This window comes from Cololabis saira, chromosome 11 (assembly GCF_033807715.1).
Source record: "Cololabis saira isolate AMF1-May2022 chromosome 11, fColSai1.1, whole genome shotgun sequence".
Taxonomy (NCBI): Eukaryota; Metazoa; Chordata; class Actinopteri; order Beloniformes; family Belonidae; genus Cololabis; species Cololabis saira.
In genome coordinates, this window is record NC_084597.1 from 5,939,331 (window position 1) to 5,962,478 (window position 23,148).

General features: G+C 36.5%; 1 protein-coding gene across 1 annotated transcript in view; it reads right to left on the reverse strand.

The window, feature by feature from the left end:
• The window catches only part of eng (endoglin), a 117,650-nt gene that overhangs the window by 40,766 nt on the left and 53,736 nt on the right, over positions 1-23,148 (reverse strand). Inside the window, exon 3 of the mRNA XM_061733575.1 lies at positions 15,472-15,591. Within this exon, the coding sequence (XP_061589559.1) occupies positions 15,472-15,591 (120 nt within the window). The remainder of the gene's footprint in view (positions 1-15,471; positions 15,592-23,148) is intronic.

A 23,148-nucleotide genomic window follows, 5' to 3' on the forward strand; every position in this document is an offset into this window, starting at 1 on the left:
TACATAGTATTTTACTAGATCTGTTTTCTTCTTCTTTTTTCCTCTGTACAATAGACTACAGGACAATAACTCCTTCAAAAAAGCATGAACATGTTTCTTCATGGCTAAACTAGTTTGGGTTCTCGTGAAGTTTTTTTCTATGGGCTCAAATTAATGCCATAAGCATTTTTTATCTGTAAATAAACTTTGTACTTGTAGAAATATTTTGTGCGTGTGAAAAAAATATTTGTACTTGCAAAAAATATTTGTACCTGTAGATACAGCTACAAACTTTTTTACAAAAGCTACAAACTTTTTTTTACAAAAGCTACAAACTTTTTTTTACAAAGCTACAAACTTTTTTACAAAAGCTACAAACTTTTTTTTACAAAAGCTACAAACTTTTTTTACAACTACGAGTTTTGGCAGTGTTTTGACGTGCCAATACTAAGAGCCAATCAGCGATCTTTGGCACGGGTTTCAAAGCGTTTCTGGAGAGCCAATCAGCACATTGCATCGCCTACTGACGTCGCCGCCATATTGGATGTTCAAGACTGGGCTGTAAACTAATACAAGTAAATGGACTTATGTTCATAAAGCACCTTTCTACAAAGAAATTTACGTTTTACGTCTCATTTATTCATTCACACACGCACTAATATACTTGGGAAACAGTTAGGCACCAAATATAATATATTTAATTTTAATAAAGTTTGTAGCTTTTGAAAAAAAGTTTGTAGCTTTGTATCTAGAAGTACAAATATTTTTTTGCAAGTACAAATATTTTTTGCAAGTACAACTATTTTTTTTCACACGCACAAAATATTTCTACAAGTACAAAGTTTATATACAGATACAAAATACTTATGGCATTAATTTGAGCCCATATATTTCAGGCCTGATTGTTGTTGGTTACTGCTAAAAACACAGAGGTGAGTCAGCCTTGTAGCGTGTGTGTGTGTGTGTGTGTGTGTGTGTGTGTGTGTGTGTGTGTGTGTGTGTGTGTGTGTGTGTGTGTGTGTGTTTTCTTGTGTTTGTCCATCCCTCTCATTCTCCTTTACTACTGTTTTTTTTCTTCCCCTCCACCCAACTCTCCATCTATTCTCTGTTAAGAAGAAATGTTTATTATGGTTAAGTGTCCACGAGCCTTGTTGCACAACCCGGTTGGAGCCAAGGTCTTTCCTTCGCTTCCTGAGTTGGGGCCAGGAAATGGGACCTTTTTTAGCTTTGTGCGTCACCGCAGTCGGCTGGAATCTGGCTCCATACAAGGTATAAATATATACATCCATCCCATCGACTAGACACTGCTGTTTCCTCGTCTGGGCCAATGGGAAATAATGGAGTTTACGTTCGGGGGCCTGCATGAATAAGAGGGCCGGGAAAGGCGTGGGGGCGAGGCGTGAGCCATCGAGTTTGGGGACTGTCTCCAGTCGGGCTTTTGCACACTTGGACAAATGCAAAAAAAATGTGATCAACAAAAAAAGAATAGCGGAAATAAAGGAAATAAGTGCTCCAGCTTTGTTTTGGGCTCCAACCTTCTGATGAATTTTCATCAAGGCTGATTTATTTTTATCTTCTTTGGGAAGAGAATATCGTAAACATCCTAGGGATACTTAAGAGCAGCTAATTTATGCTGAAAGAGGAAATTCTTTACAGGTGCAACGGCATCATTAATCAAAAGTCTTTACTTTTAAATACTTTACTGACTTATTTTATACTTTTATTCTTCATTTTATTCTTTTATCTTTTATTTTATCCTACAAAGACCCGGCCTTTGTACGTTTTGACTGTATAGAAATGGAATTCTTGCCATTGTAACAATGAGATGTACCTGCTGTACTCTACTACTTTTATTATTTTACCTCTTTTCTTATCATTTTCATTCATTTTATTTGTTATTTAATGTTTAATTGTGTCTTGCCGCTTTTAATGTTGATGTAAAGCACTTTGAATTACCTTGTGTTGAATTGTGCTATATAAATAAACTTGCCTTACGACATCATTAATCAAAAGTCTTTACTTTTAAAGACTTTACTAACTTATTTTAGACTTTTATTCTTTATTGTATTCTTTTATCTTTTATTTTATCCTATTTTATTGATCGATGGTACGACTGTTACCTTTTATTTTATGTCTTTTAACTTATTTTATTTATTTTATTTAACATTTTATGTCTGGAGCTGTTTTATCTTTTTTTTTGTGATCAAATTTTTATTTATTTTTTCCTTTTTCTGAAAAAACAACATGGTGCATGCATATGATATTTTAACAAAAAAACACCAATACATAACAACACATTAATAGATAAAGCAGCAGAGATACACTAGAGGAATCATTCTTTTGGGTTTGGAACGCTTCATCTGACATTATTACTAGAAAACTTAAAATGTATACGGATTTTTTTCATAAATCTTGCCACAATCCGGCCTCAAGCTCCTTTAATGTTTAATTGTGTCTTGCCGCTTTTAATGTTGATGTAAAGCAAATACAAAAAAAATAAAAATAAAAAAATAGTTTTATCAAAAAAAAACTGTTTTATCTTGTAATTTATTCTGTACAGCACTTTGGTCAGCTGTGGTTGTTTTAAACGTGCTTAACAAATAAAATTGGATTGGATTGAATTGGAAAAGTATAAAAAAAGATCTTGTTTTACACAAAAAAATTAGCGCAAATGTAATTGTTCTAAAATTATTTTTTGCTTTGTTTGACTTAAAAAATGTTAAGCTTCAAAACAGACTATCAACAATTGCACAGCCTCCTTTGACTCATCAGTGTCTCCATCATTGGCAGCCATTCATCTTCTGCTCTTTATATCTTAACATCTTGCAGCACTTCACCAAAATGAGGTGAAAATGAATAACAAGAAACAAACATTCCAATGTGATCTGTGATGCCTGTAAATCATCCTGTTAGTGATAATGAAGTGTGAGTGTCGTCTGAATAACAACAATCCCTCCCCGGGCCTGTACTATGCGAATTTCCATTGCATGTCTTTGCGTCACAAAGCAGAACAAATGGTGAAAGCCGAGCAACCCTCGGGGAATCATCGGCGTTTCCTCATAAATATTTGATTGACACGCGATCAAAAATAGTGCGCAGGCAAACTATAAACATAGAAGCAGGAAAGACAGTCGTGGTAGGAGCAGGCAGACGGGGAAGACCTAAGAATACGGGAGAAAAAAGACTAATAAAATGGTACCTTTTATAATTACAGCAGGAATTAATTCAGATCAGTATCAATAAATCAGTTTGTGTTCGTTACTACGGAGAGAAAAGAGCAGGTCTGTCTGCTCAGGATTACGGATATTTCTCCTTCATGTCTTTATTTTCTTTCATGAACCACTACCTACTCAGGAAAACATTAATCTAAAATGATAAAATAATAATTAATAATCTACAAAGGAAGCAACTTTTAGCTCGGAGAATCCTCCACAGGTTAGGTCACTTTTACGACACCGTCTAGATCAGGGGTCGGCAACCCAAAATGTTGAAAGAGCCATATTGGACCAAAAACATAAAAAACAAATATGTCTGGAGCCGCAAAAAATGAAAAGTCTTGTATCAGCCTTAGAATGAAGGCAAATGGTGAAAGGTGAAATGTTGAGAAAAAAGTCGAAATGTCGAGGAAATAGTCGAAATGTCGAGAAAAAAGTTGAAATGTCAAGATCAAAAAGGAAAGGAAAAAGGAAGAAAAAAAAGAGAGAAAAAAGGAAAAAAAAAGAAGGAATAAAGGAAAAAAAAGAACGAAAAAAGGGAAAAAAAGTGAAATGTTGAGAAAAAAGTCGAAATGTCGAGGAAATAGTCAAAATTTTGTGAAAAAAGGCGAAATGTTGAGAAAAAAGTCGAAATGTCGAGATTAAAAAGGAAAGGAAAAAGGAAGAAAAAAGAGAAAAAAAGGAAAAAAAGAAGAAAAAAAGAAAAAAAAAGAAGGAATAAAGGAAAAAAAAGAAGAAAAACAGGGAAAAAAAAGGTCAAACATTTTTGAAAAAGCTCCAGGAGCCACCAGGGCGGCGCTAAAGAGCCGCATGCGGCTCTAGAGCGGCGGGTTGCCGACGCCTGGTCTAAGATTTATTCTTGTTTCTTGTTTTTTATTTGGCCCCGTCGGTCTCTTAAGCTCCATTCACACAGCCAGTTTGATCCGCCACTTTTGCACCTTTTTTCCACTTTGTTGTGATCCATGCAACTGTTTTCATGGATAACGTTCAATTGTGCTGATCCATCCCTGTTCCACCTCGTAGTAACAGAGCAATGATCATAATGACGATAAAGGTTAATTACATTTTTTATTTATCTTTCCCTAAATATCTACAAATATTCATATTCTTTCATGCTCCTTCCAGTGCTGTTGTTTTTAGGTTAAAGTTTTCCTCCAATCAGAATTCAGCTATCTTTATCTTTATTTGTATTTATTTATTTATTTATTTATTCCCTTTTTTATTTATTTTTCTATTTTTCTTATTTTTTTTCTCTTATTATTTATTTATTTTGGTTTAATTAATGTTATGAAAAGTTAAAAAAAAGGGGGGGAAATATTGATAATTATATTGTTATTGTAAATCTTATTTTTTTTTCTTTTTTTTAATGCCCTCAATAAAGATATCTATGCAAAAAAAGAATTCAGCTATCTTATGTTGCCAGGCTGTATAAAATCTGCCTTCAGGCGTCTGTGAGCTGTAACGGGTAAATACAGTTGATTGACAGCTGCGATAGCCAATCAGAGCACGAGTTGTGTCAGTAAGGCCATCAAGCTGGCCTCACGTTGGACGTGACATTTACGCGTCCTGTGATTGGATATCGATACTTACTAGTTTGAGCCACGGCAGTGCGATGCAGATAACAGCCGTTTTGGTGAGTGCAAAAATTGTATTCATTTTTTTCACATTTTAATATGTTTTTATAATTTATTTTGTTCATATCAAATCCATAATAATGAACTAAATTGACAAATATAATGAAAATAGAACAAAACAATCTCGCCCTTCTGCAGTATATGTAAATAACCTAAAGCTGTGGTTGTACTCAAAGCAGCAGGTCGCAGAAAGCTGTGATACGTCACGTTTTGACATGAAAACGTTGTTTATTGTGTCGCTGTCGCCAAAGTTTGGCCGTCTCGTTAGTGTCTTTCTGATATTAAACCGCAATTTTTAGATTTATTGAACAATCTTGTTAAAGCTTGTATATAGTGCTGGGCGGTATGACCAAAAATTTATATCACAGTATTTTTCAAAATTATATCGGTTTCACGATATATCACGGTATTTTTTTTTTCATGCACAACTGGGTGTTAACCACATTTTCCAATGATTTGGAAAGGAATTGCTGCAGTAAATTGGCTTAAAATGGCCTATTTTACCGTCATGAGGAAATATTGTAGAAAAACATTAATGTCCACACTAGTATAAATACAGGTTTGCAAGTTCCCCTGTGTCATGTTCTAGAACAGTTGTGGGACTTTCGTTTTCAGCCATCTTCACCCACATATGTCCGCTGTAAACAATGCAACACTGGCCGAATACCGAACAATACCGAACATGGTTCTTCGCAGTTTTTCCTTTATTTTGCCAATTTTTTCACCATTGCATAAATCAAATAAATTTGATTTAGGCATGCTTTTCAAAGAAAAAAATCTTTTACAAAATTACAAGGTAGAAATATATTTATTGAACATAAAAAACTGAACATTTTTTATTTTCCCAGCATTATGTTGTTTTGGTTCCACCTCCTGGTGAATGTTAGGTAAAATTCTTATGTGGTTACTTTTTGGTTGGCCAACGATTTATGTTTGTTACGGGAGCGGCCAGTCTATTTCCTTATATTACAACGCCGTTATTAATTGTTCGTTTTTTTTCTCACTTATTGCACCGAACACCGAAAGTGTTTTTTTGTCATTTTCGGCCGAACAATTTCGGTTACCGAACAATCGGTGCATCACTACTGCTAAACAGTCCCCTCACAAACAGTGTCCAGCAGTGCTATGTTCCGCCGTGCGGCGTTCTCAACGTTGTGTACGCTACTGTACATACTCACCGGTATTACGGTATATGAAAAATTCCTATCATAAGAAAAATAAACACCGGTATTCGGTATGAACCGGTATACCGCCCAGCACTACTTGTATAATATTTTGTAGACTCATTTAATAAAACTCCTTGGAAAGATAATTTTAAAGAGCCTTTTATTTTTAAGTTTTGACAATATTCAGAATCCAATTTAAAATTTCATTACTTGCATATAAAGCCCAAAACGGCTTAGCTCCGCAGTATTTACAAGACCTGATAGTGCCTTATGTTCCTGGCAGAGCTCTCCGCTCCCAGAGTGCAGGTTTACTCGTAGTTCCTAGAGTATCTAAATGTAGATTTGGAGGGCGGGCGTTCTGCTATCAGGCACCATTACTATGGAACCAACTTCCAATCTGGGTTAAGGAGGCTGACACCACCTCCACCTTTAAAACTAAACTTAAAACCTTTCTGTTTAGTAAAGCCTATAGTTAGTGTTTAGTAAACCTCTAGCTGGTGTTGGTAAATCTCTAGGGAGTGTAAACTCTAGTGTGTTAGAGTCAGTAGTCATAGTTGCAGCTATAGAACAATACTATAATAGTTAGTCTCAAACATAGCTTCATGGTAGATATGCTGCTATAGGCTTATGCTGCAGGGGGGCACCGACATGATCCGCTGGGCGGTGCCTCTCACCCTTCTTCTCCTCTCCTTTTCCCTTCCTCTCTTCTCCATTACCATTTTTATTTATTATAAATATCTCATAGCTATCATTTTTGTCTATCGTTCCTGTAGTTTCTTGTGCCGGCCCCCCTTTTTTCTCTTTTGTGCATGTTTGCAGGCCGGAGCCTCGGGAGCTTTGTTCTGGCCTGCGTTCCCGGCCCTCCCCCCGAACCCCGGTCATCCTGTTGCTGCTTCCACCTGCCTACGTGGATGTCTGCTGTGTGCTGCTGACGGTATTTATTGACTAAGTTAGACATCACTGAAGGCATAAGTGGGAAATGCACCGCCTGCCACTGCAAGAGTGTTAGCATGGCTGCAAATTCCACAATCAGTCTGTTTGCATGTCAAGGTGACCTCCCCAAAACAGCTAGCCAAGTGAAAATCAAGCTGAAGACACTGTTGAAAAGCTAAACACCAAGCAGGTTTTCTTTTTTTTTTTTTTTTTTACCTTGTCTGCACACATATTATTGATTGATACCATGACGGTAGAAACCAAAAGTGTATATATGTGCATTATTACTATATGTAATATATACATATATATACGCACACATATGCGTACACATACATAAATATACACATACAAACCCAGTGTTTTTTTTTTTTTTTTTGGGGGGGGGGGGGGGGGGGGGTGGGGGTGGGGGGTGACAACATCCACTGCCAATCCAGGAAGCAGGAACACACGGAGACACACGTCAAGCACTGGAAATCTGCAACAAAAAAACCACAAACAAAGCACGAAACCGGCACGGAGCCATCCAAAACACGAACAGCAATCGACCTAAATCTTGAGATCTGATCGCAGTCTGAGCTAAGCTACCGCTACCGCTACCTAACCCCAAAAACTAGAGAGCCAGCATGCAGGTGAACAAGCCAGTGTGTATGTCTATGTGTGTGTGTGTGTATGTATATGATCATGCATGTGTGTGTGTGTGTGTGTGTGTGTGTGTGTGTGTGTGTGTGTGTGTGTGTGTGTGTGTGTGTGTGTGTGTGTATGCGTGTGACTAAATGACTGTGTGTGTGTGTGTGTGTGTGTGTGTGTGTGTGTGTGTGTGTGTGTGTGTGTGTGTGTGTGTGTGTGTGTGTGTGTGTGTGTGTGTGTGTGTGTGTAATAAACCAAACAAAGCTCCACCTGAAGTGTATCTATAGTGGGGGAGGGGGGGGGAGCAACCCCGCCACCCGCGAGACCAGAGGCCGACAAGGAAGAGCCCGGAACCCAGGCCACCGGCAACCCCACAGAGGGGAGAAGTAGGAGGGAGGCAACCCACCGCCTGCGAGGCCCCCCCCCCACCCGGCGGCGGCCGAGGGGGCCCGCGGGCGGGGCCCCCACGGCGCGGAAAGAAGCAGCCAGGGATCCCGCGGCGGCGGACCGCGACCCAGGCAATCCCCGGCCACCCGGTCCGGGCCGGACACGCGGCCAGGAGGCCCTCACCCTTCAGGCCAACGACCCCCACCCGGCAGGGGGCCAGCCTGCCCGGAGAGACAGAGCCGCCCCGGCCGCCGACGCGGGCAGGCGCACCCGTCCCCCACGAAAGTGGCCCTCCAAGACCAGAGGGGCGCCCCGCCGTAGAGGCAGCGGGGGGGACCGGAGACGGGCCCGGAGAGAGGGAACCCCCCAACAAGGCGACACCCGCGCAGGCCCGATAACGGAGGGCCCCAGACCCAGGCATCCCATTCATTCATCCATTCACCTATCCGATACCTATACTAATAATAATATAATATACTATACATAATAATAATAATAATACTAATAATAATACTAATAATAATAATAATAACCATCTTTGTATAATATAATATTGATAAATTATTAAGTTTTTGATGTCCTGCCAATGGAGGCTCAAATCCTCCATGGCAGGACCCTTCCATACCGCATTCTCACCGACACAGACATACAATCACGCACCGTTTCCCCCTCCCCGGGGGGATCCAGCACCGCCAGAAGGCACCCCAGGCTGCACGGCGGGCCCCGCCAGGCCCGGGCAACCCGACCCACCCGTCCCAGGCCCAGGCCGGTGAGGGAACGCGGGTGATGTGGGACCCCCTCCCGCCCCTTGTGTTGAGTGCATGTGATTAATGCCATAAAAACAGGGAGGAGGGAGGGCCAAGTATCGATTGACACAGACCCCCCCCCCTCCCGAACTACGTGTCCTTGTCAAATGTATTTATTAAGTGTTGAATGTGCAGTGTCTATTTTGCTGTTAAAACCGTGAGGCGGGGAGTGCCAGGCCCCGCGGGACGGTGCCCCCCACGACCCGGACCCCCCGCCTTTCGCCTATGTGCGTATGAATCGTGTAGGGGGGGCAAGAGGGGGAGCGGAGGCCGAAGCCAGGAAGCAGGACCAGCAAAGCCGGCACCAAGCAGGTTTTCAACTGCAGCTGTCAGAGAGGGAGACCAGTTGGACCGGCCAGATAACAAACTTTACTGCTCTACTTGGAGCTGTAGCAGCTCAATGAAACCTGTTGTCCTGCTTACAGTAGCAACCTGGAGGAGACTCCACCTGCTAAAGCCAGCAGCAATGAAAAATATAGAATATATTATCAAATATTTGATTAAAAATAATCAAATATTCATTCAAATGAAATGTAATCTGAAATTTCTAACCCTTTAGAGGCTGAAATAAAAGCATGCACAAAAAGTCATTTAAATTTATTTTTTTTATTATAAATGTTTTTGTGTATTGAAATTAAAATAGTAATAATATTTTTTGGATTGTTGCCATTGACCCGGTCTTTGTACATTTTGACCCTATAGAAACGTAATTCTCCTCAGTTGTGTGAAATAAGACCTGGAAACAGGCATTGTGGCATAGAATTGTCAAACTGGTTTAATTCACTGTATGAATTGTTACAGATTACTTTTGTAATACTGTATTTGAGCCGGTCTTTGTACGTTTTGACCGTATGGAAACGTAATTCTTGCCATTGTAAGAATGAGATGTGTACCTGCTGCACTCTACTACTTTTATTATTTTACCTCTTTTCTTATCATTTTATTTCATTTTATTTGTTATTTAATGTTTAATTGTGTCTTGCCGCTTTTAATGTTGATGTAAAGCACTTTGAATTACCTTGTGTTGAATTGTGCTATACCAGGGGTCGGCAACCCAAAATGTTAAAAGAGCCATATTGGACCAAAAACAAAAAACAAACATGTCTGGAGCCGCAAAACATGAAAAGTCTTGTATAAGCCTTAGAATGAAGACAACACATGCTGCATGTTTCTATATTAGTTATAACTGGGGGGAGATTTTTTTTTTCATTATGCACTTCGAGAAAAGTCTAAATATCGAGAAAAAAGTCGAAATGTCGAGAAAAAAGTCGAAATGTCAAGATTAATGTTAAAGTACAATCTTGAGAAAAAAACTGAAATGTTGAGAAAAAAGTCAAAATTTCAAGAAAAAAGTCGAAATGTTGAGAAAAAAAAGTCAAAATGTTGAGATTAAAAAAAAAGAGGAAAAAAAGGAAAAAAGAAGAAAAAAGGAAAAAAAAAGAAGAAAAAAAAAATAGGAAAAATTTTGTTAAAAAAAGCGAAATGTTGAGATTAATGTTGAAGTACAATCTCGAAAAAAAAGTCGAAATGTCGAGAAAAAAGTCAAAATTTCGAGAAAAGAGTCAAAATGTCAAGATTAAAAAAGAAAGGAAAAAGGAAGAAAAAAAGAGGAAAAAAAGGAAAAAAAGAAGAAAAAAGGAAAAAAGAAAAAAAAAAGTCAAACATTTTTGAAAAAGCTCCAGGAGCCACTAGGGCGGCGCTAAAGAACTCTAGAGCCGCGGGTTGCCGAGCCCTGTGCTATACAAATAAACTTCCCTTGCCTTATAAATACACGGGATAATTTTGTTTATTTATTTTCATTTTACCTTTTTTTTTTAATAATATAAAACTATTTCATGTATGAAACATGATACACCCCCAATGATAGGGTTAATGTGAAAAACTCCTTTGTGTTGCTTTAAGTCAGCAGTAAGGAGGCCGGCGAAAGACGTGACACCGAGCCAAGCTGTCAAGCCGCTGACGTACTTCTGCAGATGCTGAACAGATGTCGATTCCCTTCCACTGCAATCTGCAGCACAACACTATTATCCCCCAGCGATACGGCTCATCCCACAAAAACATCCTGCAGTCGCAAGCAATGTTGTCCAGGCTCTCAACAGGACATGACACAGGATGTAGTGCCACACTGCTGTCAGCGTATCAGTAATTGTTGGCATTGCCTGCAAATGTGTCATCGCGCTGATTGGCTGGCCGTGATTATATGTCATCATGTGTTTTTTTTTATTTCACGTTTGAGCTCTATCTCAACGCAGATTATTTACAAAACCGATTATCAATTTTCAAGCACGTCAGAGCTTTGTTAAACACATAAAGACAAAGACCAGATGAGGACTGCACCTCATTAAAAGATAACGGCTTGACAGGCAACGGTCAGATTCGAGCTGTTTTGTAAAGAACTGCAGAGGCGATAAGACATTCACTTAGATTCTTCCACTCAAAAGTTGCACGTCTTAGTTTAATGTCCACAAAGAAGTGTCCTTATCAACAGATGGTTAGTTTCCTTTGTTAAACGTGAGAAATTTCGATTTTAAAATGATGCATCGCATGAGTAAAATGAACAGGGGGCTTTGAGAGGACAAGAAGATTAGAAACCCCTACAGTGGAGTCCAGAAGTCGTTGGACAGTTTGTGTCATTTTGTCTTTGCATAACAACCGCAGGGGATTTAAAATAAAACAGTAAAGAGGTGAGCTTTCCTCTTTAATTAAGGTAGTTCATAAAAACAATATTGGCATTTAGCAATTTGAGCCCCTAGTCCTTAAATCAGGGGTGTCAAACTCATTTTGCTGGGCGGGCCGGATTTGACCAATTTTATTCTCGCGGGCCGCACGCTCAAAATAACAAAAACGGTGCGACATTTTTTTTTTTACTATTGTTATCTAATCCAATATCAGTTTAGTTAATTTTAAAGGAAATATGCACTTTGTTTAGACTCTAATTATGTAAAATATACACGAATCCGGCGACCGGTTTGTGTGTGCCGCCATCTTGCGCCATTGACGCTCTACAGCATCATTATAGCTGGATTGATGATGTTAGACAGTGGCCTTCCATAAATAATGAAGGTATCTTAAATTAATGCTGATGTTAATTCATAAATAATGATTTGTTTGAGCGATAAGCAGGAAAGAATAGAGGAATAGGGAGATAAGGGAGTGTATGATTAAACACTGTAATATAGCACACGCAATTACAGGTCTCTAATTGAAGGGCAGAACTATCTCAGCTCCGGATGATACAGAATACATACATACATAACCCCAATCTTCAGATAAAACTAGTTTGTTGAGGAAAAAATATCAACTCTATTTGTAGCTGCAGAAGAAAAAAATAATCTCACGAGGAAATGAAAAATATTGCTCACGCCTCGGAGCCTCTTCAGCATAATATAGCGGTAAAAAAAAAGAAAAGAGAAGTAAGAGTGATACAAAACATGTACTGTATGTTGTACTATTATACAAATTTATTGAAACACATGGCGAGTCAAACATTTACCAAAGCAGCTGCAAAACACTAAACAAGGTAGTAAGACGTGGGTTGTGCAGAACTGCTGCAGTAAATCCTCATCGGAGCTCCATTCTTTAGTAGTGATTTTTTCATATAGATCCAGACCGTTAATAATCATTATTTTCTCCATATACCGCTCCCTGGCTTCCTTGTTTAAGGTATCCCGGTAAATTCCAGTTCCTTTCCAGCAGTTTGACATCTTTTTTTTGCGTTCCGTCTGTTCACTTGGTGAAACAGAAAAGTAGTTTGAAAGTCCGTCCCGTCTTCATTCACTATCAAAACAAATGCACGTGACCGGGACAGGAGTTTTCCGATGATACAAATACATTAAGAGAGCCTGGCAGGGAGCGGAGTAATAGATCCATGGGAGCGGAGCATGGATCTATATACGTATTATGTCTATGGGCTGGAGCGGAGGAGCGGAGCCGCCACCGCAGTAATGGCGGCCGCTCGACTTCCGGGTTTTGCTGGATTCGTGTATATTTCTTCAGGATCTTTTCTTGAAATTTCTCATTTTTTTCAAATTATTTAAGATACTTTTAATATAATTTTACAAAGATAAACAGAAACAAGTATGTTTTTTTTATATTTCGCTTTTTTATAGCGGATATTTACGCCAGTGTGCCGAAAAAGTCAGCACTTCTTTTTTAACTGTTTTACTTTGTCACTATCCTCGTATTCAAAACTGAAATTCTCCGAATAAATATCTTCCATCATCTTTTTTAGCAGTGATATTTTTCCCGCGAAAATATATAATAGTAGTCAGTTAATGAAAATAAACGACCGTCTACAAAGAAATAAAATCGGCAAATGCATTCTAGAAAAATGTCGAAAAGTGCTCTTTTTGTGGAATAACGATGGATTTGTAGAAGAAATATATTATCGGATATGCTGCGATTCATGGCAATTATTTATGCCTTCCTTTTTAGTAAATTAACATTTTGTTTTTTTGCGTTGGAAACTTCTCGCACATTTGACACCCCTGCCTTAAACAAAGACAAAGACCGATGTAAACTAATTCATTAAGTTAAAAGTATACGCTTTGCTCTATTTCTGATTCATTTAGAACCCACTGCGATGGTTAATGAAGGCAAAATAATGAAAACCTGACATTTAAAATATTTGTAATTTATGTTATTTACTTGGAGGACATGTTGGTCTTTTTCTTTTTAAGTTATCAACTTTAATTTGTGATTTTCTTTTTAACAGTTATTAGACTTGGTGGTGTTATTGAAACGGTGTCATCTGAACGAACAGCTGATTCCCAAGATTCACTTCACACCTCCGGTATGATCTGTGAGCAGTGCATTAAAGTCACAATCTCCACTTTATTGGAACATTAATTTTACGGCCGACATCATCAGTCGGCCTCGTTATTGGCCACTCTGAAGCATCTCTTACTGCTTTTATAGTGTGAACGGTAAAAAACACTTAAATAAAAACTGCTTCTCACAGAGAAGCCATTAGGGAATATCCAGAGAAAGTCAACACGGTTGTGTCTCTGCCAGCAGGCCCGGAGAGAGGCCGGAGAGCCCGGAGAGCCCGGAGAGCCCGGAGAGCCCGGAGAGCCCGGAGAGAACCGGAGAGAACCGGAGAGAACCGGAGAGCCCGGAGAGACCGGAGAGAACCAGAGAGAACCGGAGAGCCCGGAGAGACCGGAGAGCCGTGCAGCTGTGACTGTGTGACTGTAACAACAGCTGGTTCAACACAGGAGCTCTGGAGGAAACTCTGAAAACTACATTTGACAAAAAACTGCTTCTGCTTGTGTCCACATAACTTCATAATGTATCATTATTAGTTGCAAAAGGGTTTAAAAGCTACTGTAACAACAAAAGCCAGGCTGTTGACAGGAGTTAATCTGTGGAACAGCTTAGTTACAGAAATGAAAATGTGTAGCACGTTATTACAATTAAAAAGCTCCTAAAAATACAAAATGACTAATACATATAAAACAAAGGTATAATACACATAGGCATGTACCTATGGACATGTGTATGTATGTATGTATGTATGTATGTATGTATGTATGTATGTATGTATGTATGTATGTATGTATGTATGTATGTATGTATGTATGTATGTATGTATGTATGTATGTATGTATGTATGTATGTATGTATGTATGTATGTATGTATGTATGTATGTATGTATGTATATATGTGTATGTGTGTGTATATATATATATATATATATATATATATATATATATATATATATATATATATATACACAGTATGCGTGTGTGTGTGTGTGTATGTATGTATATGTGTAGGTAGGATTTATTAATGACATTGCACTAGTTTATAAAAGCTAGGAATGGGCGGTATGGACTAAAAAATGTATCACAAAATTTCTGGCATTTATCCCAATAATGATAAAAAAAAATACCAATACAAAAACGCCATCAATGGGAATGTATCTTTCTTTCTTTCTTCCTTTCTTTCTTTCTTTCTTGGCTCATTTCTTTCTTTCTTTCTTTCTTTCTTTCTTTCTTTCTTTCTTTCTTTCTTTCTTTCTTTCTTTCTTTCTTTCTTTCTTTCTTGGCTCATTTCTTTCTTTCTTTTTTTAGGCTCATTTCTTTCTTTCTTTCTTTCTAGGCTCATTTCTTTCTTTCTTTCTTTCTTTCTTTCTTTCTTTCTTTCTTTCAGGCTCATTTCCTTCCTTCCTGTCTTTCTTTCTTTCTTTCTTTCTTTCTTTCTTTCTTTCTTTCTTTCTTTCTTTCTTTCTTTCTTTCTTTCTTTCTTTCTTTCTTTCTTTCTTTCAGGCTCATTTCTTTTTTCTTTCTTTCTTTCTTTCTTTCTTTCTTTCTTTCTAGGCTCATTTCTTTCTTTCTTTCTTTCTTTCTTTCTTTCCCGTCACCAACGGGAATTTATCGTTTTTACCGCGAGATACAAATATATATATATATATATATATATATATATATATATATATATATATATATATATATATATATATATACCAAAAAATGTATTTCTTTTTTGTATTACACTGATGATTTACACCTGTACTTTGGGTTATTCATGTTGTGGAAATTGAAAGGACCAATAAACTAAACTAAACTAAAGAAAAATAAAAACTAAACTAAAAGCTTAAGGAATAACCTCAGGGAATGAAGTTAAATCACAAAACTGACACGCAAGTAAGACGGAAACCCTTCAAGAAGGAGCTGTTGTCATATTAGTCCAGAGCAGAGAAACAAAGACACTACTCACGTAAATGTGGACATCCTTGTTGATGTTGAACAGACCATAGTGATCCCCTGAAGATGAAGATGTGAGGATGAGGTTCATCGGCTTTGCATTGGTCAACTCCAACGTGAACATGATCCTCTCCTAAAAGTGGGAAGAAAAAAAAGACAAAAAAACTAAATTCAACTATAGGATTACATTAAAGAAAAGAAAACTATTAAATAATACAGAATGCAAAAAGAACAAATTAATACACTTCAAGTCAACAGTGTGAATTAAAAAATACGTTGAGTCTAATTTCCGTTCTCTCCTACTGCAAAAGCCAGAGACAGATGGGGAAATATTTTTTTTTCTTTCAATACATGTCAACACATACAGACTGAACCGTCCTAATTTTAAGTTTTAAATTGGCACATATATAGAGGAGACGGCCGCTGCATTGACATTAATGAGCTGTTGCAGCTTTGCCCAATTATAACACCTCTGAAGTGCAAGGGGAAGATGCTAATTATAGCAAGGACCTGCAATTTATGTAATTGGTGTTGAAAGTTTTTTTTTTTTTGAATTAGCACAATAGGGTAGAGTATGCAAACAAACCTTTATTTTAAATTGCCAAATTAAAAAAGAGAAAAAAGGCCAAAAAAAGGTGAAAAAAAGATAAAAAAAGGCGAAAATAATAGAAAAAAGGGGAATAAAGAGAAAAAAGGCAAAAAGGCGAAGAAAAGAGAAAAACAATAGAAAAAAAGGAGAGAAAAAAGGCGAAAAAAAGGCGAAAAAAAGAGAAAAAAAGGAGAATAAAAGAGAAAAAAATTGCAAAAAAAGGCGAAAAAAAGAGCAAAAAAGGAGAAAAAAGAAGAAAAAAGGCAGAAGAAAAGAGAAAAAAAATAAAAGGTGTATAAAAGAGAAAAAATTGCAAAAAAAGGAGAAAAAAAGAGCAAAAAAGGAAAAAAGAGAAAAAAGAAGAAAAAAGGCAGAAGAAAAGAGAAAAAAATAAGAGGTGTATAAAAGAGAAAAAAGGAGAATGAAAGAGAAAAAAAAGGCAAAAAAGGTGAAAAAAAAGAGAAAAAAAGAGAATGAAAGAGAAAAAAGTGAAAAAAAGAGAAAAAGAGGAAAAAAAAGGAGAAAAAGAGAAAAAAAGAGGAAAGAAAAGGAGAAAAAAAGAGAAAAAGGGGAGAAAAAAAGAGAAAAAGGAGAATAAGAGAAAAAAAGAGAAAAAAAAGGTGAAAAAAAGGAGAACAAAAGAGAAAAAGGGCAAAAAAGGCGAAAAAAAGATTAAAAAAAAGATCAAAAAAGGAGAAAAAAAAGAAAAAAGGAGAAAAAAGGTGGAAGAAAAGAGAGAAAAAAGGAGAAAAAAGTTAAAATTTCCAGCGATTTTATTTTAACCTTCGTTGCCTAAAAGGTTGCTCTGCACACACCGTGACTCCAAAAGGCCATAATGATTCAAATGAGACAAAGATCTACAATTACAAGTAGTGACACTTTGGGAAAAACAAGCAGATGGTGCCATAGGTGGCTGCTGACGGTGCATGTTGAAATTCTGCTCCACCTCACATTAAACAGAGTGAGCTAATCTTGCAAATCTCTCATAACCTGGCGTCTGCACGACTTTGCAAATTTATATACACTCCAGATATAAGCCTCGCTTTTTTTAAGCCTCTGGTCACCTGTGAGATAATTCTGTATGTCGACCTGCAGAGTGAAACTGTGGAACAGCCTGAGCATGGAGCTAAACAAAGTCAAAACATATCACAATTTAAAAAAGATACAGAGAAACATTCTATTCAAAATACAGATGTAAATAAACATGTAGATATGTACATTTATTAATATATGTAGATATATAGATGTATATTATGGATATAGATATGAGCTATATTATACGTACAGTATTTATATATCTATATCTCCATTAAATATATATATATATATATATATATATATATATATATATATATATATATATATATATATATATATATATATATATATATATATATATATATTTGTATTCTGTTTTTTTACTTTTTTGTACTCTTTTTTTAACATGCATGTTTGAAATAAAATCTTCAAATCAAATCAATCAATCAAACCAAATTCATAGTTGTAACACTTATAACACAGAAAAAGGTGAGGAAAACACTAAAAAGTATAATATGTTGGTTTCGATATTTAAATCCAGTGTGCCACACGTAGTTAGTCCTACGATACTGTGCAGAGTTCTAAACCCTTTCACATAATTTCACACATTATATAAGATCTCTATGATCTCATCAACTACATTTAAGAGCATCAGATCACAGTCAGCCGTAATCACTCTGGCCCTGAGGGGAAGCTGCAACTACTGAGTTAAAGATGTTTATTTCAAATATAACTTAGCATTAAAAACCAATTCTAATTACTTTTACTTATTTGATTTGTTAAAAAACTAAAATGTAAAGAGTTGTGAATTTGCTATTACTTCAATTGTAGGAGTCAGGAACAAAAGCTTGAAACAAAAACTAATATTTCACCAGTATAAGGCTTTTGAGGGGAAATTAACTTTCATAATAGACTCTCTACTCTTGGAAAGAAACTGCAGGGTGCTTGGAAGTTTTAATACCGTATGTCATTATGTGTTTTTGTGGCCAGATGATTGTGCCCTGTAGCACCCTATAATGTAATAATTTCCTGAAAATGTAATAACGCCTGAAAATGTAATAAAATTGGCACTTAACTCATTCAAAAATGTAATAAAATTCAATAATGTAATAACTTCACCAATAATGTAATAAAATATCCTGACTGATAATAACATTTTTACCGATAATGTAATACCTTATTACATTATTGGGAATTTATTACACTTTTTTACTTTTTTTCCAAAACTGATAATGTAATACTTGACAAATAATGTAATATATATGTTCATTTTCAGTCCAGAGTTCTACATTTTGTGTTTTAAGCATCGAAACATTGAAACACCAGGACTATTGGGTTAAATTGCAGACTTTGAGTACCATGTAATAAATTCCCAATAATGTAATAAGATATTACATTATCGGTAAAAATGTTATTACAATATCAGTCAGGATATTTTATTACAGTATTGGTGAAGTTATTACATTATTGGGTTTTATTACATTTTCGATTGAGTTAAGTGCAAATTTTATTACATTTTCAGGCGTTATTACATTTTCAGGAAATTATTACATTATAGGGTAATACTTGCCCTCTGATAGGTGCTTTGTGAAAACTGGGTATCAAGCAGCTTGATAAGGGTCATTTGGTCCCTGTGCAACTTGAGTTTGAGCTTAGTTTGCATTACCAACAGTAAAATACACCATTTCTGCAAAGCTTGTCCTTTTTCAATGTTCCTGTTCATAACCTTTGTGGAGAGAATTCATAGTTGAACTCATGAGGTGGAGGTCACCAGTAAAGTTTCTTTCGTCAATGAAGATTATGACTAAATATCGTCAACGAACCTTTGTCACCTGAGGAAAATGCTGGTCATGTGACGATAACGATAATTAAATATGTAATGCAATATCGTAGAGGAATAAAAACTAGACTGAAATGTAGATTACAAAATAAAAACTGTTAAAATGCGACTTAATTTTCATTGACCAAAACGACACGAAATGTTCTACATCCATCCATCCATCCATCCATCCATCCATTCATCCATCCATCATCCATCCGTCCATCATCCATCCATCATCCATCCATCCATCATCCATCCATCCATCCATTCATCCATCCATCATCCATCCGTCCATCATCCATCCATCATCCATCCATCCATCATCCATCCATCCATCATCCATCCATCCATCCATCCAACACCATTCATCCATCCATCCATCAATCCATCCATCCATCCATCCATCCAACACCATTAATCCCTCCATCCAAGACCGGATGGGTGGATGGAGATATACTCTTCTGCTATCATCCATATGTGATTGCTTTTAAAACCAACTGCTGTATTCTGTTTTATTTGGATACAAGATAGTTCCAGATCCTGCTAAAAAAAGACAAAAAAAGAAAACAATGAGCGAACTGGGGGAAAGAGTGTGAGTTCGTAACATCAAATTCCTCCACTAGTCTCATTTGATATCGCCAAATTGGAATCCAAGACAACTGTTAAAAGCTCAAGGCTGAGCTATGGAGATTGTCAGGCATGTACGAACAAATTAGGTCTAAGGAGACCTCAGACAAATTGCTTGCATACCAAAAAAAGAAAAGAAAAAAGATCAGATGAGAAAGAGATGTTTGCAAGTGCACCAGACGGAGGGATGTGTTATGACACACAAAGGGAGATGCAGACTAAGTGTCTTTTGCACAGTGGGTCTGGCGTAATGACTGCACCTCACACATGCAGAAATGTTCAGTCTCTCCTTTCAAAGGAATTACTTTAAAAGGGTCACAGAAACCCGAGCTGAGAAGATGTTGATGCTCATCCCTGAATGGATGAGGTCTGAGTCACCTGTAAAAGTCACTGTTTACTCTGTTTTCCTATTTGATCAAAAATAACTTGTTACATGGATCCAAAGGGGTCGACGCACGAATCTGTTACATATTCAAGTACTCTTCTCTGTCCGTCATCGTTATACCTAGGGCTGGGCGATATATCGAGATTTTAATATTTATCGATATATTTTCAAACGTGATATGGTACGAGACAATATCGTTTATATCGATTTATTTATTTATTTTTTACATTTTTTTTTTTAATGATTTTGATATAGCTTATTTTGTGACAAATTGACTTGAATGTTTTATTTGAGATTTGCACACATTTTTTGTTATTTGCACAACAAAAAACGAAAAGTCTGCCTGTTACTGTCTACATTGTATTAATTGCACAGTGTATTTTAATTTAATTGTTATGCAGGAAAGGGATATTTGTTTTATTTTACTCAAGAAGCATTTTTATTCTATATATGCAGGCAGTTTATTTTTATTAGGGCTGTGCGATTTTGGACAAAAATAAAATCCCGATTTTTTTCTCTGAAAACCCGATTTTCGAATTCGATTTTGATTTTTTTGGTAAAACTACAAAACACAATGGAATAAATTGTTTCAAATATTTTATCTTTATTTTTAAAGAAAAATAGCAAACACATTTCCCTATTGGGAATGAAGTGCAATTGAAAGATACTGTAAATCCTCCTTGAGTTTAGTAAAGTGACAACATTTACAATTTTCTTGACCAAACAAAGATGACTAGACGAGCTCTGTCTGTTATGCAGCCAGCTGCAAAAAAGGAAAATCGATTTTCCGATTTTCCTTTTTTAACATCGATTTTGATTAATAAATCCGATTTAGATTTAAAATCGATTAATCGCACAGCCCTAATTTTTATTTCATCTGTTTTATACATTTTGATATTGTGCAGATCTCTGTTAATAAAGGAACCCGTGTGACATTTGGCACGAGGCTTTGTATTAAAACTGACTGTTTTTTTAAGGGTTTGCCTCAGAAAAAAATGAAGCTAACAGAGATGCTAACAGAGATGCTATGCTATAATGCTTTGGGGGAAACCCCAATTATGGCACAGAAAAAAATATCGATATATATCGAGTATCGCCATTCAGCTAGAAAATATCCAGATATGACTTTTGGTCCATATCGCCCAGCCCTAGGTCACAGAAACCCGAGCTGAGAAGATGTTGATGCTCATCCCTGAATGGATGAGGTCTGAGTCACCTGTAAAAGTGACACGGGTTCACTGTTTCCTCTATTTTCCTATTTGATCAAAAATAACTTGTTACATGGATCCAAAGGGGTCGATGCATGAATCTGTTACATATTCAAGTACTCTCTTCTCTGTCCGTCATCGTTATACCACACTCGTATTTTGGCTCTTTGATGGAAAGATGGACCCGAGAACATTCAGCCTTTTGAAATTATGTGAAAACCAAAAATGAATTAAGGCAACAAGGGAAAAGAGAAGGGTGTAAAATGAAATGAAAAATAAGGATTGGAGGGTTTTGATGGTTGGGCAGATTACTTCAGCATTATGCATGTTACCTAGGGGCACTGGAGGAGAAGACCAATAAATATTACATAGAAATGTATATATTTTCCACATATCTATACATATATAATGTGTACGATAGTGTGTGAATGCGGCAAAGAGAGCCCTGGGCAATCCATTTTGATAAGACGCCTGCTTTTTCGTCTTCCGTGCAGAATATTTATTATATTACAAAAAAAAAAAAGGAGAAAGATCGCCCCAAAGACAGACAGAAGAGAAGGACGGAATTGTTATTAAATCATGATGCTGAAGTAACTCAGCATCCGCTAAGAAAAACCTCTAAGGTTTTTTACCTAAAAAATGATGCATTTTCAATTCATTCCCTAACACAACTAATCCTGGACAAAACATTTGATTTAAGCAGTAGTTTACATTTATTAAATGACACATATAATTTACAACTACATAACAAAAAATGCAGGATATTCATTTTGATAACTTACTTTGCAAAAAAATGTATACTTTTATTTTGGAAGAATGATTCCCCTCCATCTTTTAAGACTTTCATCGACCAAACCACAGCATTTCTACCATTAGAAAAGCTAACATTGGAAAAATATAACTGTGGCATCTTTTTCAAGACTTTTGGTTCCCATTATTTTCTGGCTTAGAGCTTCATTCATTATAAACTTCATTGTACGCTGATTGCTGTTTTATTGCTGTCATTTACTTTACGTATCTTATGTATCTGTAGTAGGCCTGTGTTGAAAAAATCGATTCTCCGATTTTAAATCGATTCTCATATTAATTCCTAAAAATCGATTCATGTCTAAAGATCGATTTAAAAAAAATATATATATTATTATTTTTTTTTTTTCATCATTACATTACAACTTTTGGTACTTTTTTGTTTATAACCAAAAAAGGAATATTTTGTTGGACACGAGAATAACTGGTGCCATGTTTTTGCCTTTAAATATGTTTAAAGGTATGAAAACATTAAAGTTTTCAGTAATAATTGCATACATTGTCTATATTTCTTTGCTTTATTATACTGTCTTGGGGTTACATTTGCATAAATGTTAAAAACCAAATTCTCATAAATGAGGAAAAAATAAAAGCGATTTCATCCGTCTCTGTTTCCTCCCTGGATCTGTTTGATAATTCTGACCCACATGATGTTTCTGAAAGCAGTTCTATCAGCATTCTGGGAGCTGATTGGTCCTTACAGCATCATTAGCTGCCAATACTTGCTGTTGAATCTCAATATAATACTAGTAGTAATATGTTGCATAACTACAGTCATATAATTCATGCAACAGCTCAAAAAACAGTTTTAATAACACTAACCCAAATCAATATCGGATCTAATCGGATCGTGATAATCGATTCTGAATCTTAAGAATCGGAATCGAATCGATTCTTGATATTTGAATCGATCCCCAGCCCTAATCTGTAGGCAGGGCCGCCGCTATGGGCCGTTTTTTTTTTTGTTTTGTTTTTTTTTTGTTTTTTTTTTCAAAAAATATTTTTTTCGTTTTTTTTTTCCTTTTTTCCCTTATAAATATCAACAGTCACGTTCCATTACAGACCTAAATGTGTACTAGTCTTTGCATATCAATAAATATATGTGCAATGATGCGCGTGTCTGTTGTTCAACACAACTGATCAGACCAAGCGCAGACACAAGGTGCTCTGATCCAGACGGTGGAGTTGGAACAAACTGTCACACAATGTCGAGA